The sequence below is a fragment of the Sipha flava genome, unplaced genomic scaffold (assembly GCF_003268045.1).
Source record: "Sipha flava isolate LNK unplaced genomic scaffold, YSA_version1 41_pilon_pilon, whole genome shotgun sequence".
NCBI lineage: Eukaryota > Metazoa > Arthropoda > Insecta > Hemiptera > Aphididae > Sipha > Sipha flava.
This window is the reverse complement of record NW_020273144.1, coordinates 817781-840831: the sequence shown is the minus strand read 5'-3', so window position 1 is coordinate 840831 and position 23051 is coordinate 817781. Positions and strand designations below refer to the sequence as shown.

At 33.0% G+C, this 23051-nt stretch overlaps 1 protein-coding gene across 2 annotated transcripts in view; it reads right to left on the bottom strand.

The window, feature by feature from the left end:
- Positions 1-5250: 5250 nt before the first annotated feature.
- Positions 5251-23051, bottom strand: part of LOC112688962 (alpha-tocopherol transfer protein) — a 46315-nt gene continuing 28514 nt past the window's right edge. The window contains exons 1-8 of one of the 2 annotated variants that reach the window (XM_025562413.1): positions 22857-23027; positions 13010-13192; positions 9690-9784; positions 9424-9577; positions 8209-8402; positions 6789-6899; positions 6276-6426; positions 5251-5779 (exon numbers count right to left, since the gene is read on the bottom strand). In XM_025562413.1, the coding sequence (XP_025418198.1) occupies positions 5751-5779; positions 6276-6426; positions 6789-6899; positions 8209-8402; positions 9424-9577; positions 9690-9784; positions 13010-13192; positions 22857-22872 (933 nt within the window). In that variant the 5' untranslated portion in view covers positions 22873-23027 and the 3' untranslated portion in view covers positions 5251-5750. Of the gene's footprint in view, positions 5780-6275; positions 6427-6788; positions 6900-8208; positions 8403-9423; positions 9578-9689; positions 9785-13009; positions 13193-22856; positions 23028-23051 lie in introns of those variants that run through there. The other variant, XM_025562412.1, reaches the window with a different exon arrangement.

Sequence of the window (23051 nt, the reverse complement as noted above, 5' to 3'; positions counted from 1 at the left end):
ATATGCACTTAATGCAAGTACGTTTCTTAATGATCATAGGTATTTTTAATAATAAAAAAAAAACTTTTTCATGTAAGTCGATCTTCAAGAATGAAGTATATTTTTAGTAGATCGCGGCCAAAAAGAGTTTGGCCGGCCCTGATATAGGATGTCGAGGTAATGATTTGCGCGCACTGCCGGGTGACATTCCGTTCGTTTAATGAACGGATTCAACCTAGGTAGTGCAAACGCGTAAGTATATTCAAGTTTTCGTGCAACTGCAATAGTAAACTACAAGTATTTGCGAATATTGCGGTGCGCGTGTGTTACGGCGACACAGGATTGGTGGTGAATATATACGTGTATATCATAATCATAGGCCGGTCTGCGTGCCTCTCGCGTGACCTGCAACATTTGACTTTAATTGCATTATCAATTAACGTTAGTTTAAAATTAAGGTCTCAACAAAACGTCGTTCACAACTGTAGCAGAAATTCAGAAAATCAGTAACTGTGTGTTCGTACACGGATCACAAGGTAATAATCGATTTTTTCATCGAAATTTGAAAGTCGTATTTTGTTTTCACTTCTGGTAACCCAGTATTACGCGTGCTTATATTTGCCTCGTGCACGACCTGCTGAAATGTTTTGGACACGCCTATGTTCGATGCGTTTTGAATGCGTTCGCGAGCACATTTTTACGGTTCGTTTTTGATTGGCTTTCGTCGACCGTTACGTATGGACCGTACCGGTCGTCCGTGTTTCCGAGAAAATAAGATTTTTAGTCAAATATTATTGAAATTACGTTCAAACCCTGTTGGTGAATTATACCTGTTAGTACAAGAAGGTGGATCTTGCCGGGCGGTGTTCTAATTCGATCGAAAAGAGTTTCGCCCATAGGCTGTTCCGTTTAAACTTTCTTAAATTATTAAAAGTAAACTATTCAGTATACGCGTAGATTATGTTGATAATAATAATTCGTTGTTTGGTTTACAACTATTTTGAAACGTGAATATTTCGAACGAGCCTCGTATAATATAATCCGTTTAGAAATCGTTGCGCAGTAGTTCAGGGACATTAAAACCAAAACGGTCACGTAGTAATCATAGACTACTGCTATATAAACCGTTTTCTCTTTCTGTACAACGAATATGTAGTGCGGCGGACAGAAACAACAAGTGTTGCATTAATGCATCGAAATCGATACGACTTAATGTGCTTATTATTATTTTGACGGATTATTGTCTATGCTTATGCACTCAAAGAATTAATTATTAAATCAACAACTTTAACTTATGACGGCGAATACGAATAACACATAACAAAACGGTAATTATATAGTTTGCGTAAAACCGAAAAATCATATCATCTACATACATCTAAATCTAATGATTGGATAATAAATTAAATAATTAATTGGTTGCACACGAATTGCGACCCCGGTTTTCTAGACGATTGCAAGTTTGCGTCCGGCTTTATCTAAAGGACTATACGAGAAATATGAAAATGGCCAATTAACTCGTCTCGATTTTAGTAAAAAGATATCGTTCATAATTTTTTAAATCTTAATTTAATTTTTTAATTTTTTAATATAGTTATAATTATAAATTAATATTATTTAATCGACATACTTTTAAATGCATAACAACGACAAAAAACCATATTTTTAACCTACCGTTAGTAATAATTTGCTCTCGACAGTCCTAAGTCGTAAAATGGAAAGGAAAATAATGTTTTTACTTTGGGATGCAATTCGTGTAGTCGTTTAGAAAACCCGGGACGGAATTCATGTGAATTTCAGGACGCGTTCATGTGCACTGGATTAATCTAATAATTATGTAATACTCGTAACAAAAATACAATACCAACAAAAATGATAATTTTCTACTGGTCATATTAAATTGAATCGGAAGCGAATATATGTACTGGGAATAAACGGATTTTGATTATGCGGACCTATCATGTTGAACACGAGAAAACGTCATAAACACTCGTTGATAAAATTATAATAGCTGTACCTACGCATGTTCGTTATCTTGCATTTATGCGCCTACACCGTACCATAGTGAATTAATTTTCAAACGCACTAAAATACTCGCTAAACAATGAAATGTCTTCCTAATCGTTTTCCTTGATCATATTTCTTATTCGTAAAACGATAACCAACCCATATTATTCACAGTGAATAACCGTATACTCGGAGGCGCAAAATGTTCCCGACTTTAACTTGACGTACAACGTAAGACATGATTGCCGACAGCGATATTAGCAACTGAAATGTTCTCACCCGGGATCAGGTATCCTTTGTGAACGTTTTCACCGACGATTTCGAAGATTAAAAATCACAAGCGAAACGCGTCGAAAAACATGTGTCGTGCGCGCGGAAAATATATAACAAACACGTGCAAAACATTGAATGTGTTCGTTTGCGCGTAAAGCGAAGGTTCACAGAACTGGAATTATTTGCAATGATTCCCGAGCCGGGGGTTACTCATGTCGCAATGTTATTAAGCTGGCGAGCACACTCGAATGCACAAAACGGTGCATGTACCGTAAGTATTAAAACTGCAGTGCGAATACGTACGAGCGTGAACAAGGTATGCGAGTGGTATGGTACATCTAACATGATCCGTACCAGCTCGATTGAATAACAATAATAATAATATTTTCAGAATTATATTTTTATTTTTTATAACATTTTTATATTTTTATTTAATTTCTTATACGAATTACATGTTTTTCCGTCGACCAACATTCAGGTACAAAACCTCACCACTGATAATCGTGTGCTACGTTTTTTTTTCTTTTTTTTTTAGTCCGTGTACACGATTTTGACCAGAAGTATTGCTCCAATCTTTACAATCGCAAGAGTTTTCTGATAGGAAATGTACAGTTTTCTTTATGGTTGTGAAAAACTGACGAACGATTATAAAAATACAGCAATATTTGCGGCTTACCGGTTTTAGACAAAATCCAATTTTTGTTTTTAACGAAAAAAAAAAAATTTATAATTGTAGAACCTTGAAATTTCCACTGTTTACTATCGATGGTATAATAATCAAAAGATTATTTGAACAATTTGTTAATAATTAAACATCTCAAGTTTAAATTCAAGTTAGCCTTAGTTTTTTTTTCGAAAATGTCGATAAAATAATTTGGTTTGATAAGTAAAAACAATACTTAGTAAAAATACTTTCTTTTACCTCGTGTTCTGGAAACCTATTGTAATAACCCAAAAATACAAAAAAATAATATAGGAGAAGTAAGGATAGGGGTGGGGGAGATGGTATGTATGTGAATGGCGGTGAGGTGTTAATGTATTAAAGGGTTGTTACCTTCCTCCTTGTTTAAGGGAGGGCTCTTAGGGTTGAGAAGTTTCGAAAGCCGATCAGCGCAATTGTACAGTCTGCCAATTTAAATAAAACAGCACTTACTTATTTTGCCGTGGACCTTCAGATTTCGATGCAAGGTTGAAAGAAAAAGGACAAATGCAAAATTTAATTGCACTGGATCCGGATACTCTTCAATACTCGTACGAAAAACACAAGTCGAACGGATTAAAATTATAAGTCAAAATAAATCGCTTATATAAACTCTTCGTTGATCTTACGATCAGTACGCATGCACTGACGACCTAAAATCAAGAGCTCTGTGAAGGGTAGTGTGTGTCCCTGTTATATAGGGACACGCAGTGGCATGGATCTTGGGTGGTCCTTTGAATGTAGGTAGGAATGTCAATAGTATTTATTGTTCGACCCGTGTTGTTCGTGCGGGTATCGAATATACCGTTATTTATTTATTTGAAATGGTTTTAAAAATCACCTACATATAAATAGTATACATAATAAAATATTTGTGCTTTCTTTTACAATCGAATGATGCACAACATTACACTGTTGTTTTCGAATAAATTCGAAATTATGAATCAGACGCACACTGAATAAAAGTCACTGTAATCACCGGATTTTTAATTTTATAGCGATTCTATAACTGAAATACGCATTATAATATGACCAAAAATATCTTAAAATGATTCATAAAAAAAATCAAAAACAGCAAATAATAAAAAAAAAAAATTAGTGTTAATCAAAATTTAATTTAAATTATTATCTTTGACTGAGAGTTTATTCTATAATATAATCTTATGAATTAACTTATAAAATAAAACTATACTTAATAATCAAAAAAAAAAACTCAAAAACTAGACTTTCTTTCGTTAACAATCTAAAAAACGAACATTTGGAAATTTATCTAATTATATATAAATTAATTCAATTTTTTATAAACTATATTTATGAAAAATACAAAATAAATATTATCACGCAAATTAGAGAAAAAGAAAAAATAACACCTAGATTTCGAAAATAGAATTAAAAATAAAAAATACTTTAATATGTAAAAAAAATAGCAAAATTAATTTCATTTTTGAAGTTCCTGCTGCACAAAACAAGTGTATACCTCACTTTGCTAACCTGAATCCCATAACAATTGGCAAATGCTATAAAATCCGAACCCTAGTAATCACCATCGAGTATGACGCGTTCTCATATATTTTCATTTATCAATACTGACCGATGTATTAAAAAAAAAATCCAACAGGCCAGTACCGTTATGTACTTGTATGTGTGTGTACCAGATGTATCAAAATTCAAGACATACATCAGTACATTGTATTATAAGTTTTATCGTTTTCACAGGTGGTACCTCTATCGAAAGCCTATCGAACATAGGACATTTTAGCGCCTATATATTGGATACAATTTGATGGTATATAAAAAAAAAAAACAATAATTACATCAGATTCGCAGAGAAATGCACGGTTTAAATGTTAAAAGTCAAATAATACAAATCACTATGCGTTTAATTTTATGTTTGTGTTCGTGATATACCAATTAGTATTGCGAAAGACCATCATCGACGATGATATCGATTTGGCGATAGGGGCTGGCAATCGTAATGTACATAATATGACGTTTGTCCGAAGCCAGGAGTCATAGCCGTCGTTTTTAGTTCGAGTCATGTCACTTTACGCTTTATCAAATCTGCTCGATGATGTCGATAGAACAGTCCATTCGCACGGTTTTTCGTTTTTCGAACATCTATTGATTTTTGAAAAGGTTACGGTGAAAGGTATACGTACCTGGTAGGTGTACCTACCATGATCAGTGTAATGATACAGTAAACGTCACTGGGTACTATAAAAATGCACAAATACGTATTATTTTATTATGTATTAAATTTTAAAATGTTGTTTTAATTTTACAAAATTAAATAAATGTCAGTACATGTTTATAATTTGAACAGACAAAACATACAGTATACGTATTCGTACTGTATAACAATAAAAGATATTCGTATTGATAAAACAATCGTTTAATAAATAAAAGAATAAATAAATATTAATCATGTAAAATTATGTATAGATATATAACGGTGGAGTACCACCACGAGAACCTATGTTGTTCAACGTACCACACACGCGCTATTTCTGTCTAAGCACAATATATATACATATATATATATATGGTTACCAGCAATCCATAGGCCTATAAGGTCGTTGTCAAACTTGGTAAACTTAAGACGAGAGTAATTTATTTGTTTGATATAATATAAATAAAAATAAACATGCGGTTCTCTTTTTAAAGATTGACAGACACCAAAGTAATAAAAATATTTATTTATTTTTTCAATTCTTGACATCGCACGAGGGATAAACTCTTGTTTTGTCTTGATGCGTACATTGCAGGACAGAATTTGTTGCTTTTATTGGAATCATTGTTTGTATCCGTACTTGTTGATAACTGCGAACAAATGAAAATCAATTGACATTTCACATCGCGGTATTTTTTTTATCGGTAGTGAGGACAGTTTAAGAACATATATGGTGCGATAATATTACACGACTCGTGACCATAAAATGTCGGTGAAAAAACGACTCGCGTTGGGACCAAAACCATCAATGTGCCGCGAAATCAAGTCGAGTGAACAGACTCGGAAAATGATAAATAATACATGATATACACAGATATAATTACGTATCAACTATAAACATATAGGTAATATTGATTGTTTTTATAATTCCTACTCGGATATTCTCACGAGGCGAAATCGAAAAGTTTTTCGATCTTACGTGGACGAGATCTACAACTTGTAGTTTAAGCTACGAAGATACAAGAAGATATAAGTAATGCGTAGAATGTTGGTAAGGGATCGGTGGTCTGCGAGGTTCAAACCGTTGGTTAGTCCGTTAGTCGGACGGTTAAATCATTGGTATCGCACAACGTCCGTTTCGCTTACCTTCGAATTCTTTCGTCACGGTCATCAGGAGTTCGTACCACTGCGGTCCGGTAATGCGAGGTACGTCCAGTGTGCCGCCGTAGGATTCCGGAAGGCACGGCTGGTACAGGTATTTGTGCAAAGACGCCCGGTCGGTGCCGTGGAAAATGATCTGCAAAGGTTAAAAAAAAAATTAAAAAAATGTATTCCGTTTCCGCACGTGCACAGTTGTCAGGAGATACTACAACGGTCTGCAGACTTCCACTACGCGATATGCACGGCTAAAAGATCTGGAGGAAAAGACGATTTTACCGCGAAAAAAATACGTGCCGATGGAATAAAGTCATGTAGAGCCAACACTAACCGGCTTAGGACAAGCGCACGGACCTTATTCTAAATATATTTGGTACAAGGCCCGTGAAGACGAGAGGCACATCCGTAGATGCGTCGTTGTGTTCGTGACAATACGTGGGGACATACACTGTTGATTGTAAGTGCAATTTAAGGAGAACAATAATAAGTGATCTAGCTCACCCGGGACCGTAGTTTTTCCCTCAGGAACGGTTTGAAGAAGTTGAACACCACGTTGAATATAACCGGTTGGTTAACGATGTGGATTCCTTTGACCCGCGCTGGTACAGAGTCCTGGAAATGAAAAACGATAATGATACAAAACATGTCATTACAAAAGGAATCATGTGCATGTATAGGCAGCGATCGAATTGATTTGGTTCGAGAAGACTATGATATTATAAATTAATAATAAACAAGAATACATATGTAAAGTATTATACACATTGCTGCCTACCAGTGGCATGCCAAGATAAAATTTTTTTTGATACCAGTCGCAAAATCTAGTTTACCACCCACCCACCCATATTTAAATTCATCTCATTTAGAACTCATATATCAATATTTCTTTACCTAGATATATACGATAATTATGTGATTTACATATTATCATCCAACAACAACCCACCCCTTTATAACTTGATGCCTGGGCTTCATTTAGACCTATATTCGGCACGCCACTGCTGCCTACTACTTTACGGTGTTCGGTATTGCGCTTTTAGGATAGTAATCCTGTACTGATGATAATTATCGATGGTACATCTATTTTACGAAACAATTACTCTTCCGACTCTTACGAAAACTATACTTTTTCAGTTTGTACTTCGTCAAACACACTATTGTTTAATTATAATTTATTCGATCAATATGTTCATTAAGGTTTTCATTTTAAAAATGTAGAACGAAGAAAAACAATATAGTTAAGTGAGTACTATAGGCTATTCGCGTATAACTTATGTTGAATAATTTCGACAAGCGCTACATTTTTTCTTAAAGGGATTGCAAACCATGATTTTCTGATTCTGTCTATCCTAACCTGACCTAACGTACCAGTCGATGAATTAGCAGACTGATTTGAATTCGTCATAAAACATAATTTATAACCACTTTTTTTGAACGCTTACGCGATCCAACAAACCCAGGTCTGCAATTTCTTAGTCTACACTATTATTTTTTTAAGCCTTGTATACGAAATCGTAAAATCTACCTCTATATCGATTTTCCCATTTTTTTCCTTCCAAAATATCAAAAATATAATTGAACAAATTGAAATTATGAAAATTATACAATTTAAGTACTTATTCAGTATGTTGAGTAAAATATAAAACCGTTTTTAAAATCCTTATCGCATTAAGTTATCGATCGGTACGTTGGAAATAGGAAACGTTTAAATCTCTATATTACGAGTATGATTCACAGAAATAAAGAAATCATAGCTCGCAATCATCTAAAGCTTCTGAGTCTGCATTTTTCTTTTATTTTTCCAATTCAACAATTGCGTGTATAATAAACGGGATTTGTTAGCGGAACCAATATTTTGGTCAGTCATCTCTAAAGCTCTGTCGTCGTCAATTTTAATAATAACTATGAAGACGATTCGTACTTGAAGCCAATCGACGATACGTTTGGCGAACGGCGGGCTAAATTGCCAGGTCTGTTGTAACGACAAACCGTCCATGTCAAAAATAACTTGAGCTCCGGCTACTTGAGTGGCCGGTTCCATTATAGCCGCTTCGAGGAATATCACAGCGCCTTTGTACACCTCATCCAACGAACACTTCTTGTGTTTCCATTTTTCTGCAAAATAGAACGAGTGTTAATAGAAAAATTAAAATATTTAACGAGACGTAGTTATGTCAAATTCTCCCTTCCTCATCCCCTACTTTGACTTTTATTAACATTTTCAAATTGGTCTACACGTGATATTGTAATAAGTAATAACGTATAGTAGGTATATAGAGGCCGTCGCCAAGGAGGGAGGGCAGCGGGACCGTTTTGTCCTGAGCCCCAGTCTAGGAAAATTTAAAGGACGTTTCCTTAAAGTCCAGATCGATTAGAAACACTCGGCGTCACCCATCAGAGATCATTGGTATTAATAAATTATTTTTATACTATATTTCGTTATGAAATATTAATACATTTAATTAAATAAAATTAACTCATATTTATATTTGAGCGTTAATTGTAAAGGCTGTATTTTCGATTATTCTAATTTCTAAATAGTTATAACTGTAATTTATTTTGGTTATTGTTGGAGTTTGAAGGATGACTTAATTTTATCCAAATATACGTTGAATTTCGTTATCACAAGTATCGACGTTCTAATTTTTTATGGCTGTTTATAAATGATCTGGGGATAAATTAAATTTGAATAATTAAATGTGGTAACTGGTAATATTGTTGAGAAGCTATTGAAAAATGAATTCATTATATTGATGCATTTAAATGATATTGATTGGTTAAGGTTAAAAAAACTATATTTTCAACATTTTGTAATTTTGGTGTGCATTTTTTTTTTATCATATTCGTATATTATTACTGAGGGGCCCCCGAATTCATTTTCCCCAGAATCCTTAGGACAGCTTTGGATATATATATATATATAATATAAAACACGAGTTACGACCGTTACACGTCATAATTTACTTCTATACTTAAATATATCAATATACCCATTAACCATGTACTTGTATTCGGACAACGATAATTGTGCCGTGTTCAATTTGCGCGGCAAAAATCTGGTCGACTTCAATAGTGGTTCAACATGACCGAGTTGGATCATAAGTCAACTTCGGACATATCCTACTTACTAACTTACTTCCTAATTCAATAACCAAGATCCTGCGGCCACCTTGGTCACGTTTGGGTAGGACGTGCAGAATGTCATGATCGAAAATGTTTTTCTCAGTCCTGGGCGTAAGATCTTTGTATATATTGGAGTGTTTCACTTTGAATTGATAATATTGTTTTATCTGTCAACAAAATTGTATGATAAATGTTAATAATAATGAATTAAAAAAAAAAAAAATTCAATAGCCATATAAGCGTATTATATATATATATATATATATATATATAACATACCAACTTGTATGCGCTTTCCGGATAGTATTTCGTTGGCCGGAGGAAACGGATCAGCCACGCTTCGTTGTCTATTGGTGCTTTTAGATCTTTGTCCGCTGAAAAAATTGTAAAATAAAATCGTTTATTCAACATAAAACAGCAATACAAAACAATAAGTTATCCATTTAACATTTTTAACGCTAAAAACATTATAAGATATGAAACGAAAACGAAACGATTGTCTTTTAATTATTTTTATCTATTACATTTATAAAAGAAACGTGCTCTTGGGTTATAATCGTGGTTTTATTTATTTCACATTTTAATTTAGTTTGTTTACCTTAATAAAGCCTGCATATACTTTACAACTATCGCATTTCCATTTTTTTTAAGTGCATAAAATATTAACTTTTTATGTAATTTGATTATAATCGATAATATTATTTACCAAATACAATTTAATTCGCAAAAGCGAAAATCGTCGTGTGGTTACATTTTACAATTGGGTTACACAAAAAAATTATAATATTACATTTCATCTATATATACCTATATATATATATTAAAGAACCACTTGAAATGCTTTTAAGTTCAATTTAGGTACCACGAACCGCGATGCATATCGTGCGTCTATAGTAAGCCCTATTATTTATAGTAAAATATTCAAGATTTTACAAACAAATTTTATTTGTTGTGAAACACATTTTATTGTTTTTGGTTTCGAAAACAGATTAAAGATTCTACGGGGAAAAAAAAAAGGATGAGTTCGTGTAAACTTCATACGAATGTGTAAATACCGTTATGTCGTAATTGTTCAATAGCAGTTTTATAATTGGTCAAAATAATAATATATATATAAAAAAAAAAAAACACTAGATTTGTAGTACACATATTGCGGTTATTGAAAATGTTAATTTAAATTGCAGTGATTATTATAATATAGGTAAATCAATGATTGCGGTTCGTCTGTTAATATAGTTACATATCGTTTAAACGATAAGTTTGTTGAGATAGTGATGATAAATAAGTAGGTCAATCAAAACGAAAAATTATTTACTTGGTTTTACGTATCAATTCACTAGATATATAATATTAATTAATTTTATATAATAAAATGCAGTCTTTGCTATTTCCTTTTCAACATGCTCTTTTTTCCCCTAGAGTTCTCATTAGTTAACCTTACTATCGATTATATATTTTTGTTTGAAGTCACGTAATATTTTTTACATAGTGTGTTCATATATTCAATTTTGAATTCAGTTTTTATTTGCTTTTTGTATTATTTTAAATTATGAGATTTATTATTATTATTATTTTAGTATTTATATTATTTTATTGTATTTCTTACCACCTACTTTCACTATTTTTATTATAATATTTCTATATTATTAGATTCTGAGTAAAATGAGGAATTTATTGATTTTGCTACGATTTTGACCAGAATATAAAAGAAAATTAAAATTTTCATGTTTTCTTAGATTTTTTTTTTAAATGTTGATAAAATAGTTTGGGTTACATAAAAAATATTGAAAGTGTAATATAATGTTTATCAAGCATATATAAGTATAACAGAATAAAAAATTGAGCTTAATTAAAAAAAATAAAAATAATGAGCCTTTAAAATGTTGAAAAAAGGATAAAAATCACGAAAATCCGCTACATTGTTGCTATCAAAAATACATCATATTTTCAAACTTTTATATATCAGACTTAAACATTAGATATAAAATTTTTTGCAAAAATGATTTTATCTGTAAACATAAAAAAAAATATAAATAAAAAATAACTGGAAAGTCGTACAAATGATTAATAATTGTTACAAACTGAAATTTGTTGATGAAATTGGATATTTTAAAAAATTTTCATTGGACAATATTAGTTATTTATTTAAAGAAATTTCGAGTTAAATTTATGAAATTGGTGCTGTTTATAGGTATTTGAAATTTTTTATTGTTCCAATTTTCTTTTGTTCTTAAAGTTAGTACTTTAATAGTTCTACTAACTTCATTAAGACATTTTTATTATAATAAATCTTTAAAAATATAAAATTATTCACTTGACATAGGCATTCGATAAAAATAGTTTTTTTTTTTTAGAATAGTACGTTAGTTTGAAGCTTAAAATACAAATTTAGCAATACCATTTACTCGATCTTGTATTTTACCCAACTTAGTAGTCTTGTCCTTCTTTTATATTCCTGATTATATTACTGATATTTTAGTTTAGGTGTAATAGTTACCTTACTTGAAGGTTTCTTTAGCCAGTTTACAGTAAATAAATATACACACGAATCGTAGCTTATATAGTATGTTTGACGCATTGTTTATATCTCGGTTGTATGATGTAGGTTAATTTGTGCGATCGTTTAATCGTACACGATTACAAGTTAATTAATTCTATCTAATTGTTACTCTTAAACCTTCGTGAACTTCGCACTGCACAACTACATAAAGCGTATCTGTTACTGTTTACGCAACTTCAAATTACGTGTCTGAGTTAACTTTACACCGTGTGTTCACCTTTAACATTTTGCATGTGTTCACCGTGTAGGCTATTAAATATTATCTGCGCAGTTAATAATATATATAGTTACTAAAATTTACGCTTTTGTGTTATATCACATTATATCTCACGAGTCATACGAAACACGGATGTTTCTAATCGATGCACAATATAATATCATACATGACCTGACGAGAAAATAATATTTTTATATGCAGCGGTTTTCTTCTGTTTTTTTTTCCTATGATTAATATGCAATAAAAGCATATTTACGGCTTAACATAGGTATACATCATACACTATTAACTATTAAGTAATCATTACAAGTGTGTATTGTACTTGTTAATAAAATTATATTTTCGTTTTTAAAGTAAATTTGTGTATAATTTATTCGTTAAGATCCCTCATATAGTGAGGATATAGATCCTTGCATAGTGTTTGCAGTTGCCCAATACACCGAGGAGTTGTGGGTAGGTACAATGCTCGACTTGAGGGGGAACGGAGTACCTTGACTAATTTTTAGAAATTTTAGCGTCGCCTACTATTATTATGCTATAGTTATAACGCTTAACAAGTTTTGGGGACGTCATTTTTTAAAAATAAACAGAGTCCTCCTTCTTTAATTTTGCCAAGTTGAACATTGAGTAGGTATGACTAGGTTGATACGCTGTACACAGATTAGGTTTGCGTATTATATTGTTGTTGTTCAGTACAAGAAACTCGAGTTGCAGTAATAGAAATTACTATGGAGAATGACGAATCTCAGCACCATAATATTAAGCGTACATAATGTCATATTTATGAATTCTACGACCATACGAAGAATCATGTGTGCTCACCTTCGAGTAATGCTTTCAGTTCGGCGATCGATTTGGCCTGCTGTTCTGGCGTTTCTCTGAGTTGTTCGATGGCCACATTCTGCAATTCTGGTGACAAGTCGTCATCAAGTTCTAAGCGAAGCTTGAAGTCTCCGATTTGAATGCACGGCAATTGATCCAAATCCGACAAAAACGCTTCGCACCCTGCGGAACAATAATAATTAAAATTTATATGACTTCGATTATACAATAAGTGGGTTTAACATTTTCCAATTAATGGTTTAAGAATAGGTTATATACCATACACCAAAACCCAGTATACTCGTATAATATTACACATTAAAAACTCTACATACTTTGGTATTCATAAATTGTCATCAATTTATGGTCTTGATATTACCTACCGTTTACCGAGAGTCGGTCTGTTAAAAATTTAAAACCCCCTTATATTTTAGTGGTTCAGTGAATCGTACAATACTGCAATGTCATTTGGGACTAGTGGTGGTGGTGGTGGTTAAACGCTAAACTTTTAACATTATACTCGGGTTACGTTTTATAGCTGAAGCAATTCAATGATAATTGTCTCTTTCTCTCTTTCTCACTCTCTCTCTCTCTCTCTCTCTCTCTTTCTCTCTCTTTCTTTCTCTCTAATAGACTATGTCCACAATCCGGTCCAACGGGATATTAATAATAATTCCCCAATTCTTTGAATACGTGTGAATCAAATTGCATATCAACGAATCATATTATCTTCACATTGCTTTGAGTCTTTGATTCAGACATGAATTTATAATTTTGTACAATGTCCCGGCGTGCATATGCTACGTATAGTCGTACAGGTTAGACATGAGTCATAGCGGGTTCAAAAGTTACTAGTGCGAACGGAAACAATTACGGTCATGTGGATTCGTAACCGTTTAATGAAGTATGCAAGTATTTAAAAAGAAAAAACGAATGGTTTACTCCCAGACGGAATAATTATTTATATACGTGCATATATTTATATCGCGCACGTCCCAAGATTGAATAGGACTCGGATCACATTCGAAGCTCCTGCATATTGTATTATATATTAATATTGGTAAAAAAAACGGCGATTATACAACGCAAAATGTACACATAGATCATACATATGATAGGTATTTAGTTTACGGTTTTGACTTTAATGGCGCGATTTTTAATATTTTTAAGTATTTTTACAAGAAAATGTATATACATTATACATGTTGTACTTTTAATCAATTAGAATCGGTTGCATTGTTTGTTTAGACTCATGGACTCACGCATTTACCGATTAATGAAATCAAAATGTCACATGAGTTGAATTCAGGGTTATCGAACAATATCAAAATAATACTATACAACTGCTTTATTTTCAACACTTTCTGTTCTTAATGCAGCGCGCGCGCGTGTCGCTCATATATAACCCGAAACGTTTTCGGTTGATAACAGCATTAATTATACTATTACGTGCCGAGTGTTTGGTACTCGTGTGTATGTTTAAGTGTTAAATGGTATTTTGACTAAAATAAAGAATACCGGTGACGGATATTATGGTTGTTTTATTTACAGTTTAATATTAAGTTGAAAGCAAGAGCATACAAGTCTTCATCAATAGTCCTATGCTATAGGTTTTGACATCGAAGGGATCCTTGCCAGTGGAGAAAGTGTAGATCAAATTATTTCAGATGAATTTTTGCATTCCACACAGTCGTATGCTCCGCAATAACTAGTCCAACTAGCGTTCGGAATGATCCTAACGTACGTTGACCTCAGTGGTACACACCGGTTTGCGCATACCGTAATATATGTTCAAGAGGATACGGAATCTCGGTAGGAACTACTTTATACGCGCTGGAACAGCGGTTGAAATCCGAACATAGAGACACCTTAATACTAAAAAAAAAAAGGTTAAGAAGACACCTACTTCCTCCTCTACGGGAACTACACCACTGCAGCCGAGACGTATCTAGGCAATCCTTGTACGTTCAAGGCAAACGGCAATGACGAAAGACCGTCGAATATTATGTATACGCTTAGCTGCTAATCAACCTACAAATTTAAGTAAGCCGGTCGTTTGTTTTTTTTCTCTTTTTCGTGATTTTTGCTCTTCGTAGTGCTTATGTTTATGTTTATGTGTTATATGCGCACGCGCGCGCGTGTGTGTGTACAGTCGTCGTTGGCGATAGAACAACATACATATTATAATATAATAATAATTAATATATTAATACATATATTTATTATTATTATTATTATATTATTTATTTATTATTTATTTATATTATATTTTTTTATTTTTTTAATATTATAATTATATTATAATGTCAACAAATAGAGGTCGGGTAAAGTGATCGAACGGTTCGAACATTTTCCACGTGCAAGATTACATATACACGATGAATGTTTATGTGGTGCGCATTGAAACAGGAGAGGAAAACATGTAATCCGAAACCCCGTCGTTGTGAATCACGCGGTGTTGAATTTTCGAAAACGAGACGATATAGGAGTAGTAGAGTGACCCGCCTCGATATTTAAATGGTTTGTTGTATAATAGGAATTTGTGAACGCACGTCGCGGACAAGAAAAATCGATAAAATCATTCGTATAACGGGAATCAAAAACGAAAAAAAAAAAATCACGCACTGGATCGCTCATTAAACATCACAAATGACCGTTCGGACACGTCAACTCGAGCAGAGCGCACTGAAAATTTATTTACTGTAGTAAGTCTTCGGCAGGGTCTATTTCGCACCAATGCTAGACTTGGAAAAATTAAAGAAGGGGGACTCTATTTACTTTAAAAAATAGAGCGTCCCCGAAACTTGTTAAGCGTTATAATAATAACATAATAATAGTAATAATACCCCCTCAAGTTGAGCACTGTTTTGCACACGCTATTAATTGTCGCATCCAATGTCATAGTTAGCAAAATATTTTGGGAGTGAGGGAGAGAAGTTTAGAGCATAAGTTAGTTTTGTCTAGTTTTTGACTAGCAAATTTTAAAATTTCAAATGTAATAGGCATTTAAACTCATTCAATTTTATTATAAAAAACGGTTTCGTGGAGAGGTCTGAACCTTAAACCCATCCCCCCCCGGCTACGGCTTCGTTCGCATTCTTGGTCCAATTCGTCTGTTTTCGATACTGCTGCAGTATCAGACGCGTCAATTCACACGAGTTATCGATTTGCAAATTTCGCAAAAAGTTCATCTGTTACGAATGATATACAGACTATTTTTTATTATACGATTGCGTGCACTTAATGGGCTGTACTAATTTTACAAATCACGTCCACCAGTATTTGAGATACTGCCATGCGTGATATAGCAATTAGATAAATCCTCGTCGTGAAGCATCCATTTTGTAGGTATAAATGTATAATCTGCATAAGGAAAACACCGTATTATTGTTAGTGCAACGATTTTTTTTCGTTACAAAGGTGTATAAAGTTCACTGTTTAACATTACACTGTGTGATATTATAATGGATTATTAGAATTCACTGTTTTTGTTTGCGCAGTGTTGTTTATGCAAGAAAACCTTTTTCTTCTCATTACATTATAATTTATATACGAATAATTTATATTGGACCTATTATATATTAAATTAGATTAGAATAATTTTTGTTAACAAGTTTTCGACGGTAAAACATAACAACATTTTCGAAAGTGATTATTTCTTGCACTTACTAGAAATAATAAATTTTAATACTCAAAAAAAAAAGATCATTTGTAGACTTGGTATATTTACTTATAGGACACTTAGGTTGGTCACTTTTGAGATTGTATGGAAATTTAAAAATAATTATTTACATTTTTTTTTACAAATGTTTTTATAATAATCGTATTATGCATGGGTATACGAACAGAATACGATGCGAGACAGAGTCATCAAATCACCTACGATCCTTAATCATTTGAACGGGATGGAATCAGTCATCGATATATGATTCTCGTGGTCACCGAAATTGAGATTATATTCTTCGTCCGTTGCGACGAATCGAAAAAACGGAAAGAACGCGGATGGTCGTCGTCTAATTACTTTATCAGCTTTGGCTACACTACAAATGCAAAGGCGAGTTCGATTTCGCTGCAATATCCAGAACGACGTGTTTAATACGACCGTCTATCCGCGTGAGACCGACTTTCATATTATCAGATATTATAATAGCATGTTTGTGGCTTAAGTATGCACGAAAACCGAATTCTGACGGAACCTTATGGACGAGCGATATAAACTCAAGTTATGAATAATGTAAATGTTAATGAAAAATGCTCATCATAATCATAATTGTGTAATGTTCTAGATGGCCTCGGACAGGCGCGGATCTAGAGTAATTATTAGGGGGGAGCATTTTATATTGTGGACATAATATAATATATAAAATTCAATAATTCTATAATATTATAAGTATTACCATTTACCATAAATATTTCTTAACATTGTAAAGGAATAAACTTTCAATTAAAAGTTAAAAAATCGGTAGGTACATTGAAAAGAAATTTTTTTATTTGAGAACAATAAAAAAAATAATAAAAATTATAGAACAAAATCTAATTTTCTTTTGGTTTTTGAAAACAAGTCTATACATAGTTGCTATAGAAAAAATATAATTTTTATCATTGCTTGACATATAATTTTAAAAAATTTTTTTCGTTTTTTTTTCATGAAATTTAGGGAGGGGGACATTGCTTACGTTACGGGCAAAGTGTCGGGCATTGTCCACTTCGGTCGTAAGGTTTTTTTCCTCTATTAAAAAAATATACAAAATCTGTGCTACATTCAAATTAACTAAATGTGGTAAAATGAAATAGATGAATAACAAGAAAATGACTGGGAGACCATTTAGTGATATAACCCTCACACTTCAGTAGTTAATATGAAATAAAACTTTTATTTTTAAAAACATGCTTTTAATAAGTTGAATGCAAACGTACAACGACGTCTAGTGGCTGCGTCCACTTAGCTGCTACTAATTTTAAAACTAGGACTGCGAACCTGTATACTATTCTAAAATCAATGATGTAATGTTGAGTTAAGTGTAATAACGCAATATGTATGATATCTTTTCCTACTTATTCGATATCACAACTTATAACACGTTATAACAACACATATACGGTTTTTCTTATCGGGTTCGCTATAATATGAATGATAATTATAACATAAAATACGATTATGAGCAAGACATCAAAATACAAATTCACCATATCATACCTAACATCACGGTTGTTTTACTAGGAAATCAATCAGAACTGTAATAACAGCAAAGTATTTATAAGTATTTTGTGTGATTATAACTGACAAATATTGATTGACAGTTGCATAATAATATAACTAAATAGTCATGGAAATTTTACGTTGCTTAATTACGCAATTATTGAATGTTTTAATTAAAATCTTTACTCAACACTCAACGAGACCCGTCGTAAACAAGATATTCGTAAATTAAAACTTAATGTTTGAAGATAAAAATTAATGTGTAACTTAATAATTGGTCAGATATTATATATTATACGGCTAAATTTGTATGCATGTATTAAATATAACAAAAATAGACTCATAAGTGCCGGTGATTCTTTGATATTTAATTACCATACATACAATAAATATACCAATAATTAAATTAATACACAAAAATTAGTTAAGTAATGACTTATGACTATTACGTTTTATCGTATTGTTTCAAAAATTATTTAAATCATGGTCATTGGAAAATACAAGTGATTTACAATGTATTTAACGTGTTACTTGTGTATGTGTGTAGTTAAAATAAATATTGTTATATAATATTACGCACTATAAATATAAAAAAATTCAAATTCAAACATAACATAAAATTAAACATAACAAAGAAAAACATAGTTAAATACTTGACTCGATCATGGGACGTGACTGTTCTATACACAATAATACATACAATCACGGAAAGTCAGGAAGCATATTAAAAACATAAATTAAGACACGACAGGTATCACTCGAAAGTATTATGTTCAAAATAAGAAGTTTTCTATTAATTAGTACAATGTTTTTAACTTTTTTTTTATACCTGAAAAGTATTCACCGTGAAAGTAGAATTTTATTATTAACTTTGACTCCGTGTGGAGATAGAACGTTTTTAATTTTCTTAATACATGCGTTTACTTTATTTCGTGGACTCATTGAGAAAAATAATTAGGCATATTGAGAATGATGTCAATAAATTAGTTTTTTTTAGGTTTTTCATTTCGTAAAACAAGTACAAACCAGTCGTAACGTAACAAAATACCAATAAACAACTTTTATGTAACTTAATTTAAAAGTAGAAAAATAAATCGTATAATCAGGCGTCTGACTTTATGATCATTTGCACCTTGAGTGGTATGGATATGAAAAAAAAAACACGATGTAAGTGAGTTGAGGTACATTGGTTATTTTTTAAGCTAAATAGTGGTTCAGCATTTAGAAGAATAAAAAACCGTTTGCTTTCACAAATTATTTATAACCAACAAGTTGTACATACATTTAGTTATGCAGAATACAATAGTTTACCGAAAAGTTACGTTGTTAAACATATTTTGATTTCAATGAAATCCTGCCAGTTATTAGGGTTTTTCTTTTATCGTTATCTACAGTTACTTATAATTATTATAGTTTTTTTGGTTTAATTAACATGCATTATAGCTTTTTTATCATCTATCTATATTTTTATTGGGTTTTTAAGTTTTAATAGAACATTTAAAATTTTTTATTTTAAATAACTAATGAAGAATACGCATTATTTTACACAATCGTATATACCTATGCATATTACAATTAAATTAAGGATTAAGGATACATAAGGAACAACGATTAATCAACGATTTTTTTTATTATTTTATTTAATAAAACGAAATATTATTTTGCTTTTGATTTAATATTTACCAACATTTATAGTGATAATAATGTATTTTTATTCGATTCACATGAGATCCGTGTAGTAAAACTACTTATGTGAAAATAAATATGTTTAGAAAATAATAATGGTATTTAACTATTTACATTTAACCTTGCAGACCGACGATTTGTATTTCTTATTTACTACCAGTACAGGAAACATGTACAGATGTAATCGAAAACTAATGTATATAATTTACTACAAAGCGACGAGTTGGAAAGGGATCTCTCTACCTGTTTCGCCACAATGCCGGATAAGCCACACACGTCAACAATACCAAACAGACAATTTCAAAAAATTAGTTCTCAGTACTCGTTCCTCGGTCCGTCCTCGCGTTTTCATAATTTATATTAACCGAACGTAATTTGTAATATAATTAATATGTACACATCGGACGCCATTCATACATAGTGAAATATAATAATGGCAGCTATTTCTACGCGGATAGCGTTTCGAGTTTAGTATACGTAAAACGTGTTATAGTTGACACCATATCGACAATAGAAATACCGAGCCGACGACACATCTAATTTACATAACCCAACCGTCTTTCACGAAATCCGTGCAGCGACGTTTGCAGAAATCGGAAATTGAAATCGAAGTTCGAGCAACATGTTTTCTCTTGACCAACTCTTTTAACTACGTTCAAATAACATTCGATGATTGTGTTTAGTCACTAATTAGTCACTGCGTATAGATAATCGAAGAGTTCTACTCGTTTCGAACATCTTCTTTTCAAATCTATCAAAGCGTATAACCTTTCTTGTCATACCGTCATGCGCGTCAATTATCAATTTGATGGTAATATAATAACTAGGTAGCTGTTGGATGGTGCGTGATAAAAATGACTCGGCGCGATTACGAATGACATTTCTTCAATTATCGTTGTCCGAACGCGAGAAATCGTTTGATATACGTGTGCAATTAGATTTCATAATTTCGTATAATGTGCGCAATTAGTCACGAATGTGTTGGGGAAAAATATCCACGGTATACAAAAAAGACACTGCGATTAGTAATAACGATTAGTCAATCACAAGCTTTTTTAAGTGATAAAAATGACAAAAATTGCTATGTGTTGAACAATCATCGTGTAAACGGAAAAATATATTCAAATTTATTTATTCGAAAAGCTATTCGGATATGAATAATGATTGTTCGTTAAAACTATTTTCAAGCGTACTCGTATGAATGTTTAACACGCGTTTTACACATGACGGTCAGATCTGTTGTCGACGGGATGTACTAAAAAATATGGTAAAATAATGGTATTACACACCATATACATGATACATTGTTTAACCGAAACGATCAGAGATTGGTTATCGTTTAGCATCACGAAACCCGGTGTATATCACATCGTATACAGCACTGCAGTGTAACATACATTAATAATTAAACGACAGTCAGCTATATCACATTGTACGACCTTCCAAGGTCTGGGTCGATGACTATGAAACAAAAACAAAAATCACGAATGCTTAAGATACCTGACCTTATTCGCGTGTACGCTCGGTACAACGGCTGCACGTTTCGACAACATAATACTTTGTTGTTGTTTTCTTTTTTGTTTCTACAAAAATGTGTTCGGTGCAGTGTTGTAACGAGTTTAATATAAAACCATTACCAGCCGGTATAAATATTAGACTGTTCTAAGAGAAAGTGTTTCGAATAAAACAACATTTTTTTTTTTTTAAAAAAACCCACAACTTATCAAATCTAAAAAATCACCTCGTAAAAGTTTTTTTCGTGGTTATAGTAACGCATCATAATTATGAATACGAATGTATTATATATAGAATAATTTTAGAAAACATTGACCAACGATTGGTCGAATGTTAACGAGTCACATGGCACATGTTGATTCACAACCGTAACAGGATTATTATATTTTACCGAAATAGACGAGTCTACAAGTCAATGACACACTAAAACAACAGTTTTGTAGAAACGTTTACTTATAATTGCGATTTATTTTTAAACATGTTATCGTTTAAAAACGAATCTTGCAACTCGTTAGTCCCGGACGATTAAAATGAAATAAAAAAAACACGTAAAAATGCGTTAGGTGCGTACCGACTAGATCATTATGTACTTGTTATTAATTATATTATAATTATTGCTATTATTAAGTAATTTTATAAATATTGTATTCGAATCATTACCGGCCTAGGTGGGTATATCATCGTTATTATCATCGAACGTGACGTTTCGAATACCGTGCGTGCATATGCATGACTAAAATTTCATATTTATGCGTCACCACGGCATTATCTCGTTTTCAACGGAAAAAAACGATTTCCAACTATCGAAATCGTACACCGATAATACACCGGCAATCGTAACATTATCAGTGACAATTTATTACCAACGTCCCCGTACACGGGTATTCGAACTTGACCACGGACACCCGCGGCAGCGGTAACTCGATGGACGAGTACAGGTAAAAAATGAATCCAAACACCGTATTTGCAGACGATCGGCAGACATTTCGCGATCGCTATGGAACGCGATAGAATGCCGACAAAAACGATGGTTTTACAAATGTGAATCGGAAAAGTTGCGCGCGTGTTCGTCGCCGGTAGTCGATAGACCGCTCCGGACCATCAGATATGAACGGACACACGCATTACCCGGAGGACATTATCGACCTCGAGGAATGAATTTTTTTCGCCCCCGTAACCGTTAGTCGTGACGAAACGTAAACGGAACGCGTTGCCCGCGTGGAAACATCGGCGCGCTCGGCCGTTCGCGTTGCACCCCGTCCGACGGCGGTGTCGGGGCAACGGTTTGTTCTGGTTTTGCCAACGAGTTCCGGTGCGCCTAGGACCGCGGAAAATAGCTCGACCCGCAGGATGTTTCCGTTAACGCGGGAGGTTCGAGTGGAAACGGAAGGAAATGAAATTAACCGAAGCGCCTCGCCTCCCGGAGGACGAGTGCGCAGGGCTTACCTTTGGCTTTGGCCATGTTCCTCGGTCGCGCGTCGCGTACCAGTTGCTGTTGGTTCCGGTGTTTCCGTCTGGTCGGCGGCGGTCGAGTGCGTTGGACTGACCCGGTCGGACTGATGATGAGAACGGCGACTGCGGTACTAAGCGGTACTGGCGGCGCGCGGTCAACGGGTCGAGGAGTCGCGTCGTCGGGCGGCC